Raw genomic sequence first — 22,525 nt, forward strand, 5'->3', positions numbered from 1 at the left:
TCTTGCGTTAAAAAACAGCTACTTCACTCACCCTCGTAGGACAGCTCTGAAATAAGAACTAATCTCAAGTCTAATCGGCACCCCTTCAAGGACGCTTAATACATCTTCCCAAAAGGGCATTTTAGGAGGTCACTAAGTAATAGTCCATCAGCACTTCCCTGAAGGAAGTGGTGGTGACTGTGGGAAGCCCCTTTGCTACCCTGGCTCCCCACCCAGTCTCCCTGGCTCCGGGTTAGGGCGTCAGCACTACAGCCTGGCACCAGGGGGTTCCTCTTCCTCCAAGTGCTGAGTGTGGGGCACACGTGATCTCTTTCACGACAGGAGCCTCTGCCCTCTCCCCACTCTTCCCACAGGACTCCTTGTGAGAGGAAGGGGTGTTGGCCTAAGGCTCCAGTCTGACCCCAGCAGGGTACAGCAGCTGACCCCAGGGAGAGTACTTTCCAGCTCTGGGCTGAGGTTATTTGGGTCCAGTGTGTGCTAAACTAAGAAGATGTGTTGGAGTGGTTACAGCTAAAATTTAGAGAGGCAGGAACCGTGAGAATCCGCACCAGGGAGGCCACTGAGGGCTCTGCTCATGCCGTGGAGAAGTTGAGGTCCCCTGGGGGCTGCTGTTTCCCAAACACACAGTGCTGATGGGTTTAACACACCATAGTGATGTGATAGAGGCTATACATATGAATGTAACTTGGGAGAACTAAAATCAGATAAGGCACTGACCTACATAGAGGTTGAGGGAGGCATAGTAGAGGTACTTAAGAAATCCTGGAATGAGGTTACTGTGACCTGTTGTTGGCTGTAGGGCTCCAGCTGCAGTTCTTAGAACATGGAGAAGTTTATATTCTTGGAGTACTGTGGGGTGTCTGAATTTCAGAACTTGACTTGACACATTGGGCAAAATTAATTTGTTGGACACTCTCCCAAGGCCTTAAGTTGACTTGTTGGATTCACGTCCATTTCTGCTATTAGCTGCTCACCTCCTGAAGTTTCTCCACTTGGTCCAGAAGTTCTCCAGGGCTACAATGGACTTATGTTGACCATTGAACCCTAGGTGGAGAGTTGTAGGCTAGAGTATAGTGGTTCACAGGCAAACAAGTTTTTAAAAGAGAATATTGCATATTTTAAGACCTTTTCTCTTATGGCCTTTCCCCTTTGTGTCTATAGTCCATGGGCTTTTCTCTTTCTCAGCTTCCTTGTGCCTAGTTTCCATGCCATCTTGGCTGTATTTCCAGAGCTCCTCTCCCCAGGAACCAAAAGACCCAACTCGTTTCCCATCTGTACTGCTTCTCTGATCTTCCATAGCTCCGAAACACAATGCAGGGCTTCTTCTCACTCAACTCTTTCCGGGTTTGTTCTGCAGCTGTGGAGTTTGAATGTTAGTGTTTAAACAAGCTGGTATTACACAGGAAATGGCCACCTCCACAGGCCCCTGCAGGCTTGTAACATGGGGTCATTGTACTTGATATTAATCACTAGTCAGCCTGTTCCCCAGTAAAAAATATGAAGGGGTGTGTGAGGGCTTAGTCTCCCTTAGACTTGCCAGAAGGATGGCCTTAGCCTTGGTCAGTCAGGCCTTAGTACTCAACTCTCCAAACTGTCTCCCATCCTTGGTCCCATCCGGATGGAGCTTGCAGAAAAGTTCCTACCTGACCTCTTCCCTATAAACCTGGCAGACCTGCCTTTTGTTCTAAGTCCTGGGAAGGAGATAGATTGTTGTGGTATAACTTGCCTCACATATCTCATACCTTAATCTTTCAGAGCATGTTGTAGTTGAATACCATCTTACATGAGAAAACTCCAAAACTGTAGCAACGTGAGACCAGAGCTTCTCAGTTCCTTGGATTGAAGCTACTTTTCTAATGTTTGTAGAACTAACTCTAGCCTAAAGGGTTAATCTGATTCCCCAAGTCAATATCCCCTAAACAACCAGCCAAGAGTGTGTATTGGTTCATTTCTGTGAAATGTGTTTCCCCAGTCACCTGGGCTGGCCTGGGCTGCATTGTATCGGCCAGCAGCTGCACTGCACTCAAACTGACAGCTACATTAAACCTTGGAATTCTGAGGCAATAAAAAGTAAATTAACTCTTATTTTTTTCCTTTCCTGGTGGAGTAAGTGAATGCATGTCTGTGGAGAAGTGAGTGAGCCGTGGTCCTGAGTGCATACCTCTAACTAGCCACTGCTGGTCCGTCCCAAGCTAGGATCTGGTGTCCAGCCAGGGGTCTGCTTTCCTGGTGTGTGGTGTGTTCTGTAAGGTTGGGCCACTGGGTCACCCTACAACTGCTGATCCCTGCTCACTAATCACATCACAGCTGCTGAGAGGCTCCCTTGCCACCATTCTGAGAACCATAAACAGACTCATTGGATGCAGTTTCGTATTCTCTGGCTGCTTTGTGTCTACTAGGTGAAGAATGCACCCTAACTTTAGTAGGATTTTGTGGGCTGTGGGCACTTCCTGAAAATATGAATTGGGACCAGAATTAAGCCAGAGGGACATGGCCAAGCCTATAGCACTCAAGAGGGTTCATTTAGAACCAAAGGTGATTTGTGATTATCTGAAAAACCTTTTAGGGAGTCATTTCCAAAGATCGGGAGCTGTTTAAAGCTCCTCAAAGCCACTAGAATTTGACTTTGGGCTACTCAGTCCAGGCTAACCTTGAATCTTTAGACTCCAAAGGCTTCTGTAGGGTGAAAGTGGGAGGACACTCCTAACTGGGATAAGGAACTAGAGCAGAAAAAAACTGAGTTTTCCCCCTTCTACTCAGGAAACCCTATGTTCACCCATGGAGGCTGATTGAGGTAAGCTGAGGTGATGTTGCCCAGGTTCCAGGAATTACCTCATCCTTTTGCAAATAACTTAAGTTTTGAGTTCAGGCATCTCACCTGTTTCTTTTAGTATTAGTTTCCTAACATTCCCCTCTTCCCTACTCTATGTGGAGAGTCACCATATGGCCCATAGGTGCCTACTTAGTTGTATTCTTGTCTGTGGTGCCATTTTATATTTCTGAGTTGGGAACTCCGGACACATCCTATGCCTTTTGGCACCAGCTGCTATCCTAAACATCAACATTGGGGTAGGAACTCTCATCCACTTCATTTTTGCAGTGAGTCTTAAGGTTTTGATAAAAGTTGGGTGGGTGATGATGGGCAAAACGCAGATGTGGGCAGAGGTCCCTAATGGTGGCTAGCAATCTGTGGGAGGAGTCAGTTTTGGTTTATCTGAGCCTTAGGGGACAGGGGAACATGGTAATGAGAACCACATGGTACCACATATTTCTTCATGTTGGATCCAAGGTGGTAGGGGTGGGAAGATGAGAGAGGGAAGTGGGGCCTCCCACTGTGGCAGCCATGGTAATTTGCTGCTGCCTCGCCCTGGTTGGGGTGCTGCTGCCCACACCTCCCACCCCCATCTACATCCTGAAGCAGCCTTGACCTACACAGCACCAACTAAGGCCCCTAAGCCAAGAATTCAGCTGGAAGACTTTTCACCTTCTTCCTTCTCACTGTCGTCTTTCCTGTTTATTTTCCAAATTGCTGCTCTGCAGCCGAGCAGTGCCTGTTGGCCAGAGCTTACCAGCACTGTGGGATCAGACTCAGGCACTGGGCTCATGTGGCCAGCAGGGCACTGGGGGAGGAAGCAGGGAGCTGGAAGAGCCTCCCTGTGCGTCTCCCATGGGCAGCGCTAACCTCGGAGGCGGCCCTGAGCAGCCCTATCACATCCGGTGCTTGTCTCTGCAGCCGGGACTGGAGGATAAACTATCAGAGCTGTGGGGCAGTGCATCATTCCTCTTATTATTTTCTTCTCTGCAGATGGGGTCGTGGAAAGTTCAGTTCCTTTTAACCCTCGAAGTTCTGTTTATTCTACAGCTGGTAGCCTGAATGTCGCGTTTCCCATTACATCACAAAGGGGCTCAGGCAGATCTCTGCACAGAAACGTGTTGCAACTGTTTATTTTTTTCCATATTTAAACATTTCTGACAGCCAAACCCAGCTGAGCCAAAAGATGGAGCTTTGTGAATGAGTCTGGTTGTTGGTGTCTGTGCAGAGAGAGGCTTTAAAAAACTCTTGTCCCTCCGGTGAGTCTTCCCAAACATGTTCTTTTTCTTGGGCAAAGCCTGTGAAGCGAGTTACTTCTGCTGTACACGTGTGTTGATTATGTGCCGTTGTGTGATTAATGGGGCTGTGTTCCGCCTGGTTCCCAGGACACTCTTGAAAACAAGATGTTTCATTTCATTGCCTTTTCCTAGTGCAGTGATTACAGTAAATAAACCAGTGCAGGCTCTTTCCACCTGGAGCCAGTCAGGGAGTCCCCACACCTCTGCTCCACTTTCTCTTCCAGCATCACCTTCAATGGCATGTCCCTTGAATACCCTCTTTTCTGCCATCCCCCCAAGGTTCCTAGTCCCCAGCAGCAACAAATTTCTTAGGGCCCCCTCCCTAGTAATTTTGGCTCATGCACGGTAATTCTTCTGGGAAGATTCTAGGATGTAGCTCATTCATATACTTTTTTGCTTCTTGCCTCTTGCCACTCCACCTCTTGAACCTAATTATAAACCATTTCTTTGTAATTCTTTTATGGGTCCCACTCTTTTTGTAGTACAGCTTAGCATCCATAGGGTGCTTGCTTGTTCCAGACTCCCTGGTTAAGTGGTCCTCTGAGGAAGAAATCCAACTCTATAGAGTTGGCAGACCCTGGAAATGACTTTGGCTATTTAGCTATGTCTTAGAGTGGCAGAAAGAAAGTTGTAAGGATTCTTAGCTCCCACCAAAAGGGATCTGAACCATAGTAGATTTTTGACAGATGATGGTGACAGAGAAATTAACCTTCTTTTTTTAAATTCTACCCTGGAATTTGAACTGGAGAGAACCAGACTGCATTTTCAAAGTTTCTTCTCAGGTTCAGCCAGGACCTGGTGATAGGCAATTAGGATGACCATCAATTCCGGTTTGCCCAGGACTGAGGTGTTTCTGGGAACATGGAGCTTTCATTGCTAATACTGAGACAGTCCCAGGCAAACCATAATGGTTGATTATCCTATGTCTATCCTTCCACAAGTGAGGGAAAGGAGAGAGAATAGGATGGCCAAGATAGCGCTGAGAGTGGTTCATTTGCTGAAATGCATGGGAAGCTTGGCAGGCTAGGAATGAGATTTTTCTTGGCTGTGTGTTTTAATTGTTTTTCTGCTTATGTATAGGAAGAGATTTTCTAAAGCATTACAGGAGTGGGGAAAAACCACATGACTCTTCATGGTGTGACTAGTCCCTCCGGCTGTGCAAGAGGAAGGGAGATTGGTGCTCTGTTGCTGTCTGTGTGGCATATACTTGGCTGGATAGGAATGGGGGAGTTCTGGGAGCTGCCTCAGGCACTGGGTGTGTAGAGTGTTTGAGTAAGTGTCTTAGGCACACTGTTTGGAAAGGTGACAGGACCTACATTAGGCAACTGAGTCTCTAAATTCTTTTCCCTCTCTGGTTAGGATTAAAAACTCCCCCTAATCAGTTTTAACTTTACATAGCTGGACACACGTACACACCAGATTGCTGCCATGGGTACAATTTTGTATCCTAGTTTTTTGGGTAATACTTCTTGGCAGATGCCAGCCATAGACAACAAGTATCTCCTGGTTCACAAGTGCTTAGAATACTTTAACTGGTCCCTCTTTAGAGCTACTACTCTTCTTATCTTATTTCTCACAGGGTTGCTGTGGATGTGTGGTTGATGCTGGCTGATTTCTGTAACATACTGACTGCGGTGAATCAGTCTGAGGTGCCACTGTACAAGGACCCGGATGATGACCTCACCCTTCTTATTCTGGAAGAGGATCGGCTTCTCTCGGGCTTTGTCCCCTTGCTGGCTGCCCCTCAGGACCCCTGCTACGTGGAGAAAACGTCGGATAAGGTCAGCCCCAGGCCAAACATCACTCCCCATTCACCCTTCCTCTTAATTCTCCAGACTTTTTTATTCTTGGGAAGTTTTCTGTGCAAACGGAACATGATTAAGTCATTGAGAAGGGTGTTAAGGGAAAATATCGACCTTTTAGCCGCTGACATCCAGCTCTGTGTCCTGAAAAAAAAAGCCCTCTCGACTTCCTTTGGTGTGTGTGTGTGTGCTTGCTGGCATGTTGTATATACGATCATTTCCTCACTTGTTTAAATAGTCCAGCTTGTGTTGGCAGTGCTCTCACTCAACTCCAAATGGTTTGCATCATGCTTAAAGCACCCTCCTTCCTCCCCCCTTACCTCCTTCCCCCCAGCCACAAAACTCTGCACTAGGAAAACAGCCAGGGCTTTTTCCCTTTTCTAAGGAGGAGAGTGATAAATAGGTGACTAGAGAGAAGCAGACACCATGTGTTAACTTACAAAAAAAGCTTTTAGGAATATGAAGCATTCCCCGCTGCCTGGTTTCTATTTTTCTTCCTCTGAGGGCTGTGTTTTAACCTCAACTTTTTTTCTTGTCTGTTTATAGAAAACAAAGTTCTTTGCCTGTTGCTCTGGTAGGGACTATGGAACTTAGTCTGCTTAACAGTTGTGTCTTTGCCCAGGTGCAAAGAGTAGGCAGTTCATTCTGCTTCACATTCCCGTGTGTAGCACTTGCTAGACTGGGGAAGTAGCCCCTGCAGACCCTGGGAGCAGAGGGATCCTGCTGTGCTGTGCTGTGCAGGGGGATCCTGTGACTGAACTCTCTGTGGAGTTGTTATTAACATCAGGTCCCCTGGGAGAGAGGCCTTTGGAGAAGAGTCCACAAATGGCTTCTCAGAAAGAAGTATTTTGAGCTAGATGACATATGTACAGACATGTAGGTAGATTTTTTTTTTAAATCGGATAGTAAAAACTGAATTCCAAAATAAACTCAAATATAAGAGATTTTATATTGAATATAAAATGTTTTAAAACTTTTTCTTAGGCCCTGGCCGGTTGGCTCAGTGGTAGAGCGTCGGCCTGGTGTGCGGGGGACCCGGGTTCGATTCCCGGCCAGGGCACATAGGAGAAGCGCCCATTTGCTTCTCCACCCCCCCCCCCCTTCCTCTCTGTCTCTCTCTTCCCCTCCCACAGCCAAGGCTCCATTGGAGCAAAGATGGCCCGGGCACTGGGGATGGCTCCTTGGCCTCTGCCCCAGGCGCTAGAGTGGCTCTGGTCGTGGCAGAGCGACGCCCCGGAGGGGCAGAGCATCGCCCCCTGGTGGGCAGAGCGTCGCCCCTGGTGGGCGTGCCGGGTGGATCCCGGTCGGGCGCATGCGGGAATCTGACTGTCTCTCCCCGTTTCCAGCTTCAGAAAAATACAAAAAAAAAAAACAAACAACTTTTTCTTAGTAGAGCCTGACCAGGCATTGGCACAGTGGATAGAGCATTGGACTAGGACACAGAGGACCCAGGTTCAAAACCCTGAAGTGGCTGGTTTGAGCGTGGGATCATAGACATGACCCCATGGCTTGAGCCCACAGGTCACTGGCTTGAGCAAGGCGTCACTCACTCTGCTGTAGCCCCCCAGTGAAGGCACATATGACAAAGCAATCAATGAACAACTAAGGAGCCGCAACAAAGAATTGATGCTTCTCATCTCTCTCCCTTCCTGTCTGTCCCTCTCTGTCTCTCTCTCTGATTCTCTCTTTCTCTCTCACATACACACAACAAAAATAACTTTTTCTTAGTAGAAAACACCCTAAGTTCCTTGCAGACAAGTAAAAAGAAGAAAATTTGTCTACAACCCCTCTACCCACAGGTCATATCATTGGTTTTTTTGGGGGTTTTTTGCTGATCATACATGATCATAGTTAACTTCTAATATACACATATATTTTTTAAAAAACAAAACTGGGGGTCATATTATGCACACTATTTGTAATATTTTTTTACTTAATATTTTTAATGTATTTTTATATGGAATCATTTTTATGATTACTTAATATTTTTTATACACCAATATTTTTTAACCAATCTTTGCTTTATTAAACCAAAGGATTGTTCCCAATTTTTGCACAATCAATAGTGAAGTGCCTTCTTATAGCAAAATTTTTGTATATATTCTCTGGTTAAATGTATGTAAATAGATAAAGGTTTTAGACATCAATATACAAAAACTCATATTCTTTGGATGCATTTAATGTCTAATAGATTTTGAGAATGTGAGAGCAAGAGAAATACTCATTTTATGCTTTTCCAGTGAAAAGTTGTAATGAAATCTTGCTTTTCTAATTTCAGAACGGACTAAGAATAAGGAGTTGTATATGTGAGGCTGAGGACAGCTAACACAACATTTACACTTTGTAGAAGATGTTCAGTTAGAAGTGAAACTGGATATCCTTGGCTTGAATCAGGGGATCCTAGTCCTGTTCTTATGCAATCATGAAGTGATCTTGATTCCAGAGGGCACTTTAAAGAGTTGGTTCTTGGGTGAGCTATCTTTTAGTGGAAAACAAGGTAGGAGTCCTAACCAACTTCAAACTTCCTAAAACCTATGTTCTCATAACCTCTCTTAGTATTTGTGTCACTATATAAAATAGTATATGATACATGTACCTGAGAGAATACAGTGTATGATAAGTATATGTAATCTGGCCAGAGAAGGACACAGAGCCAACAGTTCATGTCCTCAACCTATAGTAATGATTCACAGGCTACCCTGGCAGTTGTAGCTCATTGAGACTAAGCTAGGTCTCTCCTTGGCCAGGTATGAGCGTTGTCCCAATATGCCAAGGTTGCTGATTAGATCCCTGTCGGGGCACATACAAAAATCAACTAATGAATCCATAAATAAGTGGAACAACAAATTAATGTTACTCTTTCTCTTTTCCTTCTTTTCTCTCTAAAACAAACAAATATACAAAGACTATGGTAAGTCTCTGCTTCAAGGACTGTGAAATAGGTGTGTCAAATGTAACATCTCCAAATCCAAACTCCTGAATTTTTTCCCCCAAACCTGGTCTTTATTCAGTCTTTCCATCTTGGTAAACGTCAACTTTGACTTTTGGGTTGTTCATGTGGAAATTCTTAGGGTTTATTTTTGGTCCCACTCTTTTTCTCACACCTCCATAACTAATCTGTTAGCAACTCATGTCTTTTATACTTTCAAAATAAGTGTAGATACAATTTTTCCTTACCACTACACTCCAGTTCAATTCATCAGAATGCCTTCTAACTGGTTTCTCTAGTTCATCCTCCTTCTTACTCCCCAGTCTATTTTCAGCACAGCAACTGGAATGATGTTTTTAAAACATTGATAAGATCATGTCACGTCTCTGTTTAAAACCTTCTTATGGCTGTTCCTCTCACTTAGAATAAAAGCCAAAGTTTTAACAACAGCCTATAGTGCCCTCAAGAGTTGATTCCACCTAACCCTCTTAACTCTCTGACCTCAGTTCCTACTGCTCCTCATACCCAACTTACTCTATAGTCACATTGGCATTCTTTGTTGCTCAAACAAGGCAAGCACTTACACCTAAGAATCTTTGCATTTGCTTTTCTCTTAACCTGAAACAAACACTCTGTTCCCAGATAGCTGTGTGGCTCTCTCACTCCATTCTAAACGCCACCTTGTTCAAGAAGTCTTTCCTAGTTGTTACCCACCTGGCCCTGGCCGGTTGGCTCAGTGGATAGAGCATTGGCCCAGCATGCAGACATCCCGGGTTCAATCCTTGGTCAGGGCACACATGAGAAGTGACCATCTGCTTCTCTTCCCCTCCCTCTCCCCCTTCTCTCTTCCCTTCTCACAGGAAGTGGTTCAAGCGTCAGCCCCAGGCACTGAGGATATCAGCCTCAGGTGCTGAGGATAGCTCAGTTGATTCATGCATCAACCCCAGATGGGGGTTGCTGGGTGGATCCTGGTCAGGGCTCATGTGGGAGTCTTTCTATCCCCCTTCCTCTCCCTTTAAAAAAAAAAAAGATGTTAGCCACGTGGCCCTGGCCAGTTAGTTTAGTCTTAGAGTGTTGTTCCAAAACACCAAGACTGTGGTTTCAATTCTGGTCAGGGCACATATAGGAAGCTACTAATAAATGCACAGTTAAGTGGAACAACAAATGAATGCTTTTCTCTCTCTCCTCCACCCTCTTCTCTGTCTCTAAAATAAATCAGTTTAAAAAAAAAAAGAAAGGTATTGCCCACCCTTATTATTTTTATTTTATTTTATTTTTTTAGCGAGATACAGAGAAAGGGACAGATAGGGATGGACAGACAGGAAGGGAGATAGATGAGAAGCATCAATTCTTCGTTGTGGTACCTTAGTTGTTCATTTATTGCTTCCTCATAGATGCCTTGACCAGGGGGCTACAGCCAAGCCAATGACCTTAGGTTCAAGCCAGAGACTATGGGGTCATGTCTATGATCCCATGCCCAGGCCAGCGACTTTGGAGTTTTGAACCTGGGTCTTCTGCATCACAGGCCGACACTCTGTCTGCTGTGCCACTGCCTGGTCGGGCCCACCTTCTCTTTCTTTTATTCTGCTTTATTTATTTTTTATTCTTTTTTTTTTCTTTATACACACACGCACGCACACAGAGCAAGAGAGAGAGATGAGAACCATCAACTTGTAGTTGTGGCACTTTAGTTCTTCATTGATGCTTCTCATACGTACCTTGACGGGGGGAGGGAGGGTGAGGGGGGGGTACCAGCCGAACCAGTGACCCCTTACTTAAGCCAGCGACCATGGGATCATGCTGATGACCCCACGCTCAAGCCAGCGATTCCATGCTGAAGCTGGTGAGCTTGCACTCAAGCCAGTGACCTCAGGGTTTTGAATCTGGGACCTCAGAGTCCCAGGTTGATGCTCTGTCCACTGTGCCACCACCTGACAGGCTGCTTTATTCTTCATACCAGGGAAAATTAATATCTGTTGAATATCTAATGTGTATTAGCCTCTGACCTAAGTATTTCATTAAGTCTTCGCAATTAGCCTGCCAAATATGTACTAGTACCTTCATATTTAAGAAAAGAGATAACTGAAGCTCGGAAAGAATGAAGAATGATGATAAACTCATGGATTATTTCCATGGCTGACTTGAAGATTAGTATAGATTTGTCAGAGGGAATCTTTAGGAACTCTTGGCTGTTTGTTTGTTTGTTAAGTGATAGTAGGGGATATACCGAGACAGACTCCTACATTTGCCCCAACCAAAATTCTCTGGGCAACCCCTGTCTGGGTCTGATGCTCTGCCCATCTGGGGCTGCTTGTAACTGAGCTATTTTTAGTGCCTGAGGCAAGGCCCCATGAAGCCATCCTCAACACCCAGGGGCTGATGTGCTCGAATCATTTGAGCCATGGGTGCAAGAGAAGGGGAGATAGAGAGAGAGTAGGTGGAGAGGAGGAAAAGCAAATGGTTGCTTCTCCTGTGTGGCCTGACTGGGAATCAAACCCAGACTTCCACACACTGGGTCGACGCTCTACCACTGACCCAACCAGCCAGGGCTAGGAACTCTTGACCTTTTAGAAATCTGAAAAATATAGACTCTTTTTCCAGCTTCTAGTGTTCACTTCCAAGAAATATAAAATATCTCAAGGACTCGTCAGTAGCAGCAACATGACCAATATCATTGCTGGTCAAGAATAATCACATGGTTGGTCCAGCTTTGATGTTCATTCAATGGATAATGACTGAGCGTATCTACATAAACACACAATGTGAAAGATCCAAACATGTAAGGAAAAGATTTCCCTACTTTGGGAGGCAGTTTGTGGCATATATGAATATGAGAAGCAACATAAATTACAGAGGAATTCTTAAAATTTTGTTGAGCTTATCCTATCCCAGTGAAGGTGTTTCTTGAGTACTGATTTTGGAGTAACATGCATTGTATTTTTCAAACATGTTTTATGGAACTCTAATTTTGTAAGTTCTTAACTGTTGGGTGGAAGAGTTTCATGATCATTAAGTTAGGATACGCCCTGGCCGGTTGGCTCAGCGGTAGAGCGTCGGCCTAGCGTGCGGAGGACCCGGGTTCGATTCCCGGCCAGGGCACACAGGAGAAGCGCCCATTTGCTTCTCCACCCCTCCGCCGCGCTTTCCTCTCTGTCTCTCTCTTCCCCTCCCGCAGCCAAGGCTCCATTGGAGCAAAGATGGCCCGGGCGCTGGGGATGGCTCTGTGGCCTCTGCCTCAGGCGCTAGAGTGGCTCTGGTCGCAACATGGCGACGCCCAGGATGGGCAGAGCATCGTCCCCTGGTGGGCAGAGCATCGCCCCATGGTGGGCGTGCCGGGTGGATCCCGGTCGGGCGCATGCGGGAGTCTGTCTGACTGTCTCTCCCTGTTTCCAGCTTCAGAAAAATGCAAAAAAAAAGTTAGGATACAACAATGTTAAATAGGACTCATTACTACAAGACTTCTTGGAGGTTTTTTTTGTTTTTTTTTAGCAAAGGAGAGAGACAGATGAGAAGCATCAACTCATAGTTGCACCACTTTAGTTGTGCATTGATTGCTTTCTTATATGTGCCTTGACTGGGGGACTCCAGCTGAGCCAGCGACCTTGGGCTTCAAGCCAGCGACCTTTGCGCTCAAGCCAGTGACAATGAGGTCGTGTCTATGATCACATGCTCAAGCCAGACCCCACACTGAAACTGGTGAGCCCACACTCAAGCCAGATGAGCGCGTGTTCAAGCCAGCGACCTCAGAGTTTTGAACCTAGGTCCTCAATGTCCCAGGCCAACACTCTGTTCACTGCACCACTGCCTGGTCAGGCTTGGAGCTTTTTAATATAGTGTACATTGTAAGAAAGATAGCCTTTGCACTCTTTCTTTTTTTTTTAAATTGTGAGGCAGGGAGGCAGAGACAGATCCTTGCACATGCCCCAACCAGGATCTACCCAGCAAGCCACCTATCAGGTGATGCTCTGTCTGTCTGGGCTGCTGCTCCTATCAACCGAGCTATTTTAGTGCCTGAGGTGAGGCCATGGTGCCATCCTCAGCGCTCGGGCCAACTTTGCTCAAACCATTCAAGCCATGGCTGTGGGAGGAGAAGAGAATGACAGAGAGAGATAAAGGGAGGGGGAGGGGGAGGAGTGGAGAAGCAGATGGTCACTTCTCCTGTGTGCCCTGACCAGGAATCTAACCTGGGACCTCCGTATGCCAGGCCAGTGCTCTACCATTGAGCCGACTGGCCAGGACCATACTCTTTTCCAACGTTGCTTCACCCTTGATTTTTTTGATTTACTAAACATCTTGTAGGATTAGTATTCTGCCTAAAATAAACAGACCCCAGTATAAAATTCAGATGTGCGATGAGCGAGACATGAGAAAACAGGTTGCTTATCACGATTATCCTGAAGTATGGTAAGAAGTACAGATTAGATTATAGGAAATAGAGTGGAACTGGTTATATTTTGAAAGAAGCATCATAAATGTTGAAACCAATTAAGGCCAACTGGGGAAAAGAAAATAGTCTTAAATTACTTTACTGACTGCTAAGCACCCAATTCCAGAGGTTAAGTAGCATACCCAAGGTCATGAGGCTAGTAAGGAAATATAAGATTAGATCCCTTATCTGTATGTCTTGAAAACCTCATGTTTTGATGAATGATGTCATTGAGTTCATTATGTTCTACTTTTGTATATGTATGAATTGTCCATTAAACAAGTTTTAAAAGAAGTAATAAATAGCCTGACCAGATGGTGGCGCAGCAGATAGAGCGTTGGACTGGGACTGAGAGGACCAAGGTTCGAAACCTCAAGGTCACAGGCTTGAGCACGAGTTCATCCAGCTTGAGTGTGGGCTCACCAGCTTGAGCACAGGGTTGCTGTCTTGCATATGGGATCATAGACATGACCCCAGGGTCACTGGCTTGAGCAAGGGGTCACTCGCTCTGCTGTAGCCCCCCACTTAAGGTCCATATGAGAAAGCAATCACTGAACAACTAAGGAGCAGCAACGAAGAACTGATGTTTCTCATCTCTCTTCCTTCCTGTCAGTCTATCCCTATCTGTCGTTCTCTCTGTCCCTCTTTCTCTGTCACACACACACACACAGAAAGAAGTAATAAATAGCCATCCTAAGAGCAAAACAAGTAAAATCCTCTGTCCTTCCTGCCATATTTTAGTGCTTAGTGATCAAAAAAGTAATCAAACCATAATAATATAAAGTTCTTTTTTTTATGGCTCACGGAATTACATTTTATTTATTTATTTTTATTATTTTTAATGGGGTGACATTGATAAATCAGGGTACATATGTTCAGAGAAAACATCTCCAGATTATTGTGAGATTTGATTATGTTGCATACCTTTCACCCAAAGTCAAATTGTCTTCCGTCACCATCTATCTGGTTTTCTTCCCCCCCCCCCATTACCATTGCATTCTTGTCCATGTCTCTGAGTCTCATTTTTATGTCCCATCTATGTATGGAATCATATAGTTCTTAGTTTTTTCTGATTTACTTATTTCACGCCGTATAATGTTATCAAGGTCCGTCCAGGTTGTTATAAATGATCCAATGTCATCATTTCTTATGGCTGAATAGTATTCCATAGTATATATGTACCAAAGCTTTTTAATCCACTCGTCCACTGACAGACACTTGGGCTGTTTCCAGATCTTCGCTATTGTGAACAATGCTGCCATAAACATGGGGGTGCATTTCTCCTTTTGGAACAGTGGTATGGTGTTCTTAGGGTATATTCCTAAAAGTGAGATAGCTGGGTCAAAGAGCAGTTCAATTTTTAATTTTTTGAGGAATCTCCATACTGTTTTCCACAGTGGCTGCACCAGTCTGCATTCCCACCAGCAGTGCAGGAGGGTTCCCTTTTCTCCACATCCTCACCAGCACTTATTCTGTGTTGTTTTGTTGATGAGCGCCATTCTGACTGGTGTGAGGTGATATCTCATTGTGGTTTTAATTTGCATTTCTCTAGTAATCTGATTAGTGATGTTGAGCATTTTTTCATATGCCTATTGGCTATCTGTATGTCCTCTTTGGAGAAGTGTCTATTCATTTCTTTTTCCTATTTTTTGATTGGATTGTTTGTCTTCCTGGTGTTGAGTTTTACAAGTTCTTTATAAATTTTGGTTATTGCCTGACCAGGCTGCGGCGCAGTGGATAGAACGTCGGACTGGGACGCAGAGGACCCAGGTTCGAGACCCTGAGGTTGCCGGCTTGAGCGCGGGCTCATTGGGTTTGAGCAAGGCTCACCAGCTTGAGCCCAAGGTCGTTGGCTTGAGCAAGGGGTCACTCGGTCTGCTGTAGATCCCCAGTCAAGGCACATATGAGAAAGCAATCAATGAACAACTAAGGAACCGCAACGAAGTATTGATGTTTCTCATCTCTCTCCCTTACTGTCTGTCCGTCCCTATCTGTCCCTTTCTCTGACTCTCTATGCCTCTGCCACAAAAAAAAAAAAATACAAATTTTGGTTATTAACCCTTTACCAGACGTATTGTCGAATATGTTCTCACATTGTGTAGTTTGTCTTTTTATTCTGTTCGTATTGTCTTTAGCTGTGCAAAACCTTTTTAGTTTGATATAGTACCATTTGTTTATCTTGTCTTTTATTTCACTTGCCCGTGGAGATAAATCAGCAAATATATTGCTGCGAGAGATGTCGGAGAGCTTACTGCCTATGTTTTCTTCTAAGATGCTTACGGTTTCACGGCTTACATTTAAGTCTTTTATCTATTTTGAGTTTATTTTTGTGAATGGTGTAAGTTGGTGGTCTAGTTTCATTTTATTGCAGGTAGATGTCCAGTTTTCCCAACACCATTTATTAAAGAGGCTGTCTCTACTCCATTGTATGCTCTTACATCCTTTGTCAAATATCAGTTGTCCATAAAGCTGTGGGTTTATTTCTGGGTTCTCTGTTCTGTTCCATTGATCTATATGCCTGTTCTTATGCCAGTACCAGGCTGTTTTGGGTACAATGGCCTTGTAGTATAACTTGATATCAGGAAGTGTGATACCTCCTGCTTTATTCTTCCTTTTCAAGATTACTGAGGCTATTCATGTTCTTTTTTGGTTCCATATAAATTTTTGGAATATGTGTTCTATATCTTTGAAGTATGTCATTGGTATTTTAATTGGTATTACATTGAATTTATAAATTGCTTTGGGTAATATAGACATTTTAATGATGTTTTATTCTTCCTAACCATAAGCATGGTATATGCTTCCACTTGTTTGTATATTCCTTGATTTCTTTTATCAATGTTTTATAATTTTCCGAGTACAAGTCTTTAATCTCCTTGGTTAAATTTACTCCTAGGTACTTTATATTTTTGGTTGCAATAGTGAAGGGGATTGTTTTCTTAATTTCTCTTTCTGACAGTTCATTGTTGGTGTGTAAAAATGCCTCTGATTTCTGAGTATTAATTTTATATCCTACCACCTTGCTGAATTCATTTATCAGGCCCAGTAGTTTATTTTTTTGTTTGTTTGTTTGTTTTTTGTATTTTTCTGAAGCTGGAAACGGGGAGGCAGTCAGACACACCCCCGCATGCGCCCGACCGGGATCCACCCGGCACGCCCACCAGGGAGCGATGCTCTGCTCATTCGGGGCGTCGCTCTGTTGCGACCAGAGCCACTCTAGCACCTGAGGCAGAGGCCACAGAGCCATTCCCAGCGCCCGGGCAAACTTTGCTCCAATGGAGCCTTGGCTGCAGGAGGGGAAGAGAGAGACAGAGAGGAAGGAGAGGGGGAGGGGTGGAGAAGCAGATGAGCGCTTCTCCTGTGTGCCCTGGCCGGGAATCGAACCCGGGACTCCTGCACGCCAGGCCGACGCTCTACCACTGAGCCAACCGGCCAGGGCCCCCAGTAGTTTTTTGACTGAGACTTTAGGGTTTTCTATATACAGTATCATGTCATCCACAAATAATGATAGTTTTACTTCTTTTCCAATTTGGATGCCTTTATTTCTTCTGATTGCTGTGCTAGGACTTACAGGACTATGTTGAATAAGAGTGGTGAAAGGGTGCACCCCCTGCCTTGTCCCTGATCTTAAGGAGATTACTTTTAATTTTTGCCTATTGAGTATGATGTTGGCTGTGGGTTTGTCATAGATGGCCTTTATCATGTTGAGGTATGTTCTCTGTATTCCCACTTTGCTAAGAGTTTTGATCATGAATGCGTGCTGGATTTTATCAAATGCTTTTTCTGCATCTATTGAAATTATCATGTGGTTTTTCTCCTTCCTTTTGTTTATGTGATGAATCACATTGATTGATTTGCAAATATTGTACCAGCCTTGCCTACACAGAATAAATCCCACTTGATCATGGTGTATGATTTCTTTTGTTGCTGGATCTGGTTTGCTAATATTTTGTTGAGGATTTTACATCTATATTCATCAGGGATATTGGCCTATAGTTTTCTTTCTTTGTGTTGTCTTTGCCTGGTTACGGAATCAGAATTATGCTCGCCTCATAAAAGGAGCTTGGAAGTCTTCCCTCCTCTTGAATTTTTTGAAATAGCTTGAGGAAGGATAGGAGTTAGTTCTTTGAATATTTGGTAGAATTCACTTGTGAAGCCATCAAGCCCAGGACTTTTCTTTGTTGGGAGTTTTTTGATAACTCTTTCGATCTCATTTGTTGTAATCGGTCTGTTTAGGTTTTCTGATTCTTCCAGACTGATTTTTGGAAGATTATATGTTTCAAGGAATTTGTCCATTTCACCTAAATTGTCTAATTTTTTGGCATACAGTTCTTCATAGTATTTTCTTACAATATTTTGTATTTCTGTTGTCAGTTATTTCTCCACTCTCATTTTTAATTTTATTTGTTGAGTCCTCTCTCTTTTTTTTTTGGTGAGTTTAGTTAAAGGTTCATCGATCTTGTTTACCTTTTCAAAGAACCAGCTCCTGGTTTCATTGGTCCTCTGTATTGTTTCTTTAGCCTCTATGTCATTTATTTCTGCTCTGATCTTTATTATTTCCTTCCTGTACTACCTCTGGGCTTTACTTGCTGTTCTTTTTCTAGTTCTTTTAGATGCATGGTTAAGTTGTTTATTTGAGCTTTTTCTAGCTTCTTAAAGTATGCCTGTAGTGCTATGAACTTCCCTCTCAGGTACTGTTTTGCTGTGTCCCATAAATTTTGAGTTGTTGTATGCTCATTATCATTCGTTTCTAGGAATTTTTAAATTTCTTCTTTGATCTCATTGGTAATCCATTTGTTATTTAACAACCTATTTAGTTTCCATGTGTTTGAGAATTTTTTAGTTTTTCTATTGTGGTTGACTTCTAGTTTCATGCCATTGTGATCAGAGAAAATGCTTGATATGATTTCAAAATTGTTAAGTTTGTTGAGACTGCTTTTGTGCCCTAACATGTGGTCTATCCTAGAGAATGTACCATGAGCACTTAAAAAGAATGTATATTCTGCTGCTTTAGGGTGAAAGGTTCTGAAGATATCTATTAAATCGAGTTGATCTAGTGTGTCCTTTGTGTCTGCTGTTTCTTTGTTAATTTTCTTTCTTAAGGATCTATCTAGTAATGTTAGTGGGGTATTGAAATCTCCTACTATTATAGTATTGCTGTTGATTTCACCCTTTATATCCAACAAAGTCTGCTTTATATATTTAGGTGCTCCTATATTAGGTGTGTAGATATTTATAATGGTTATATCTTCCTGTTGGACTGCTCCCTTTATCATTATGTAGTGGCCTTCTTTATCTTTTATATATATATATAGCCTTTGTTTTAAAGTCCATTTTGTCTGATATAAGTATTGTTGCCCCAGCTTTTTTTTCATTACCATTTGCATGAAATATTTTTTTCCATCCTTTTACCTTCAGTCTATGTGCATCTTTTGTTTTAAGGTGTGTCTCTTGTAGACAGCATATGTATGGGTCCTGTTTTCTTATCCATGCAGCTACCCTGTGTCTTTTGATTGGATCATTTAACTATTTACATTTAAGGTTATTATTGATATGTAGTTGTTTATTGCCATTTTATTCTTTAAAGCTGTATTCCTCTTTGCTATATTATTTTCCTACTTGGATCTATTTACAACAGGCCCCTTAACATTTCCTGCAGCATTGATTTGGTTGTAATGAATTACTTGAGTTTTTTGGGGTTTTTTTGTCTGGGAAGCTTTTTATTTCTCCTTCAATTTTAAATGATAGCCTTGCTGGATAAAGTAGTCTTGGTTGTAGGTTCTTGTTCTGCATTACTTTGAATATATCTTGCTGTTCCCTTCTGGCCTCAAGTGTTTCTGTTGAGAAGTCGGATGTCATCCTTATGGGGGCTCCTTTGTAGGTGATAGCTATTTTTTTCTCTAGCAGCTTTTAATATTTTATCTTTATCATTTAGCTTTGGTATTTTAATTATGATGTGTCTTGGTGTAGATTTCTTTGGGTTTTTTTTTTTTAAGGACTTTGTGTATTCATTTTTTTATTTTTTATTTTTGACAGAGAGAGGGATAGATAGGGACAGACAGACAAGAATGAAGTGAGATGAGAAGCATCAATCATTTATTTTTTCGTTGTGACACCTTAGTTGTTCATTGCTTTCTCATATGTGCCTTGACCGTGGGCCTTCAACAGACCGAGTAACCCCTTGCTGGAGCCAGCACGACCTTGGGTCCAAGCTGATGAGCATTGCTCACACCAGATGAGCCCTCGCTCAAGCTGGCGACCTCGGGGTCTCGAACTTGGGTTTTCCGCATCCCAGTCTGATGCTCTATCCCCTGCGCCACCGCCTGGTCAGGCCTTTCTTCAGGAACTCCTATGATGCGGATGTTATTTCTCTTCATGTTGTCACAGAGCTCTCTTAGAGTTTCCTCAGACTTTTTGAGTCTCTTTTCTTTTTTCTGCTCTGCTTCCATGCCTTCATTCAACTTGTCCTCCAACTCGCTGATTCGATCCTTAGCTTCATCCATCCTGTTTTTAATTCCTTCCATTGTGGTCTTCATTTCTGATACTGTATTTGTCATCTCCGACTGATTCTTTTTTAATATTTCAATGTCCTTTTTTATATTTGCTATTTATTTATTTACGTGTTCATAATGACCATCCATCGTTGTTCTAAGATCCCTAAGCATCCTAACAATCATTATTTTAAACTCTGCATCCAGAAGTTTGGTTATTTCCATATCACTCAGTTCATTTCCTGGAGGTTTCTCTTGTGGTTTTATTTGGATTGCACTTCTCTGTCTTCTCATTATGTCTGTGTTTCTCATTATGTCTGTGTGTATTGTTTGTAGAGCTGGTTGAGTCTAGGCTTGGTGTTGTCAGCCTCCAATTTTCAGTTGTGCTATTTCTAGGTCTCCAGAATTACATTTTAAAATATGTGGCGTTCATGGCTCTCTCAGCCAAAAAGGTTCCCGACCCCCTGGTGTCAGCTGGGGAAAATGAGATGTGAGGGCGGCTGAAAGAACTGTCAGGACAAGCGCAGACGAGAAGAGCTTAATATAAAGTTCTTGTAATCATGTTTTAAGCTATTTCATGCATTTTCTCATTAAAACCCCAACAACCCTAGAGGCAGATGAGAAAAGTGATCTAAAGGAAACTGTTTTAGGAGAAAAGTGTTGGGTTCATGTTGTGCCTTAGTATCCAAAAAGCTTTATTATCATCTTTAAAATATATGCATGTGACTGTATATCTATAGGTGATACTAAACAAGTATCTATTTAGTGACAGACTCTTTATTTTCTGAGGCTCTAAAGTTCTAGTTATTTAATGCAATGATTTTCAACCACTGGTCCATGGACCAGTGCCCAGTTCTGGTCTGCAAAAGAGTTAACTACTCTGATCTACCACCTGAAATTAACCAGTATTAATAGTTTAATATATGTCCTCCTATTTTTCTGCTATTGCTTATGTGTGTACTTAATCTTTTCCTTTTATGAAACTAGAACCATATAATATATGCTTTATTCTCATTTTATGGTTTTTTTATACCCTTGTTGTTTATCCATATAGTTTGGATGGAAATGTTACCTTTATTGTTTGGTTGTATGAAAAATATTTATTGTAAGTGCTAGCTACCAATAACTACTTTATTAAATTTTTTTTTTTTTTTTTTTTTTTTACAGAGACAGAGAGTGAGTCAGAGAGAGGGATAGACAGGGACAGGCAGGAATGGAGAGAGATGAGAAGCATCAATCATTAGTTTTTCATTGTGCATTGCAACACCTTAGTTGTTCATTGATTGCTTTCTCATATGTGCCTTGACCGCGGGCCTTCAGCAGACCAAGTAACCCCTTGCTGGAGCCAGCGACCTTGGTTTCAAGCTGGTGAGCTTTTGCTCAAACCAGATGAGCCCGCGCTCAAACTGGTGACCTCGGGGTCTCGAACCTGGGTCTTCCGCATCCCAGTCCGACGCTCTATCCACTGCGCCACTGCCTGGTCAGGCTACCAATAACTACTTTAAAAAAAAAAACTCAATCCACTAGTATTCTCAAAGTATCAACATCAAAAATAAAAACTTTTGACTATCCCATATTTAAAATGTGGAAATTAGGCCTGACCTGCGGTGGCGCAGTGTATAAAAGCATCAACCTGGAACACTGAGGTCGCCAGTTCGAAACCCCGGGCTTCCCTGGTCAAGGCACACATGGGAGTTGATGCTTTCTGCTCCTCCCTCCCTTCTCTCTCTGTCTCTTTCTCTGTCTCTCTCTCTCTCTGTCTTCTCTCTCTAAAAAAAAAATGAATAAAATCTAAAAAAAAAAGTGTAGTATGAAAAAAAAAAGTGGAAATTAGGACTGTTTACAATATGTATTTTATTTTTCACCAAATTGCATTGTTTCTAAATTTTCAGCAATTATTAAGAATTAATTTATACCCTGGCTAGGTAGCTCAATTGGTTAGAGCTTTGTCCCAATGCACAGAGGCTGCCGGTTCGATCCCTGGTTAGGGCACATATCCTGTTCCTACAGATTAATGTTTCTCTCTCACTCTCTCTCTCTCTTTCTCTCCTGTACTATCTCTCTAAAATCAATCAATAAATAAAAGTGAAAAATATTTATAGTAAGTATTTTTAGTGCTCAGCACCATTCTTTTTATTCTATGGTTTTCCCATTTTTATGTTGTTAACTTTCATTCGTTATTCAGATGCAACATTGAGGAATTATTTTCAGCAAAAATGTCATGAACGCAGGCCTGACCTATGGTGGTGCAGTGGATAAAGCGTCAACCTGGAAATGCTGAGGTTGCCAGTTCGAAACCCTGGGCTTGCCTGGTCAAGGCACATATGGGAGTTGATGCTTTCTGCTCCTCCCCCCTTCTCTCCTGTCTCTCTCTCCTCTCTCTCCCTCTCTGTCTCTCTCTCTCCTCTCTAAAAATAAATAAATAAAAATAAATAAATTTAAAAAAATAATTTAAAAATGTCATGAATGCTTCTTTAAAATTAAGATGATTTTAAAAATTCAGTTTTAAGAATAAAAGAGATACTATCTTCTTCATTCAACATTTTTTCACCCAAAATACATTTCTCTGTTACTTTGTGTGCTATGTTTTTCCTTTTTTTTTTTTTCAAAATTTTATTTTATTTATTCATTTTAGAGAGGAGAGAGAGAGGGAGAGAGAGAGACAGAGAGAGAGAGGAGAGAGAGACAGGGGGGAGGAGCTGGAAGCATCAACTCCCATATGTGCCTTGACCAGGCAAGCCCAGGGTTTCGAACCGGCGACCTCAGC

At 42.8% G+C, this 22,525-nt stretch overlaps 1 protein-coding gene across 7 annotated transcripts in view; it reads left to right on the forward strand.

Annotated features, from left to right (window-relative positions):
• The window catches only part of SMG6 (SMG6 nonsense mediated mRNA decay factor), a 291,808-nt gene that overhangs the window by 137,981 nt on the left and 131,302 nt on the right, over positions 1 to 22,525 (forward strand). For all 7 annotated transcript variants that reach the window (XM_066263032.1, XM_066263035.1, XM_066263038.1 and 4 more), the window contains one exon: positions 5,690 to 5,891. In XM_066263032.1, the coding sequence (XP_066119129.1) occupies positions 5,690 to 5,891 (202 nt within the window). The remainder of the gene's footprint in view (positions 1 to 5,689; positions 5,892 to 22,525) is intronic.

This window comes from Saccopteryx bilineata, chromosome 2, assembly GCF_036850765.1.
Source record: "Saccopteryx bilineata isolate mSacBil1 chromosome 2, mSacBil1_pri_phased_curated, whole genome shotgun sequence".
NCBI classification, from domain to species: Eukaryota; Metazoa; Chordata; class Mammalia; order Chiroptera; family Emballonuridae; genus Saccopteryx; species Saccopteryx bilineata.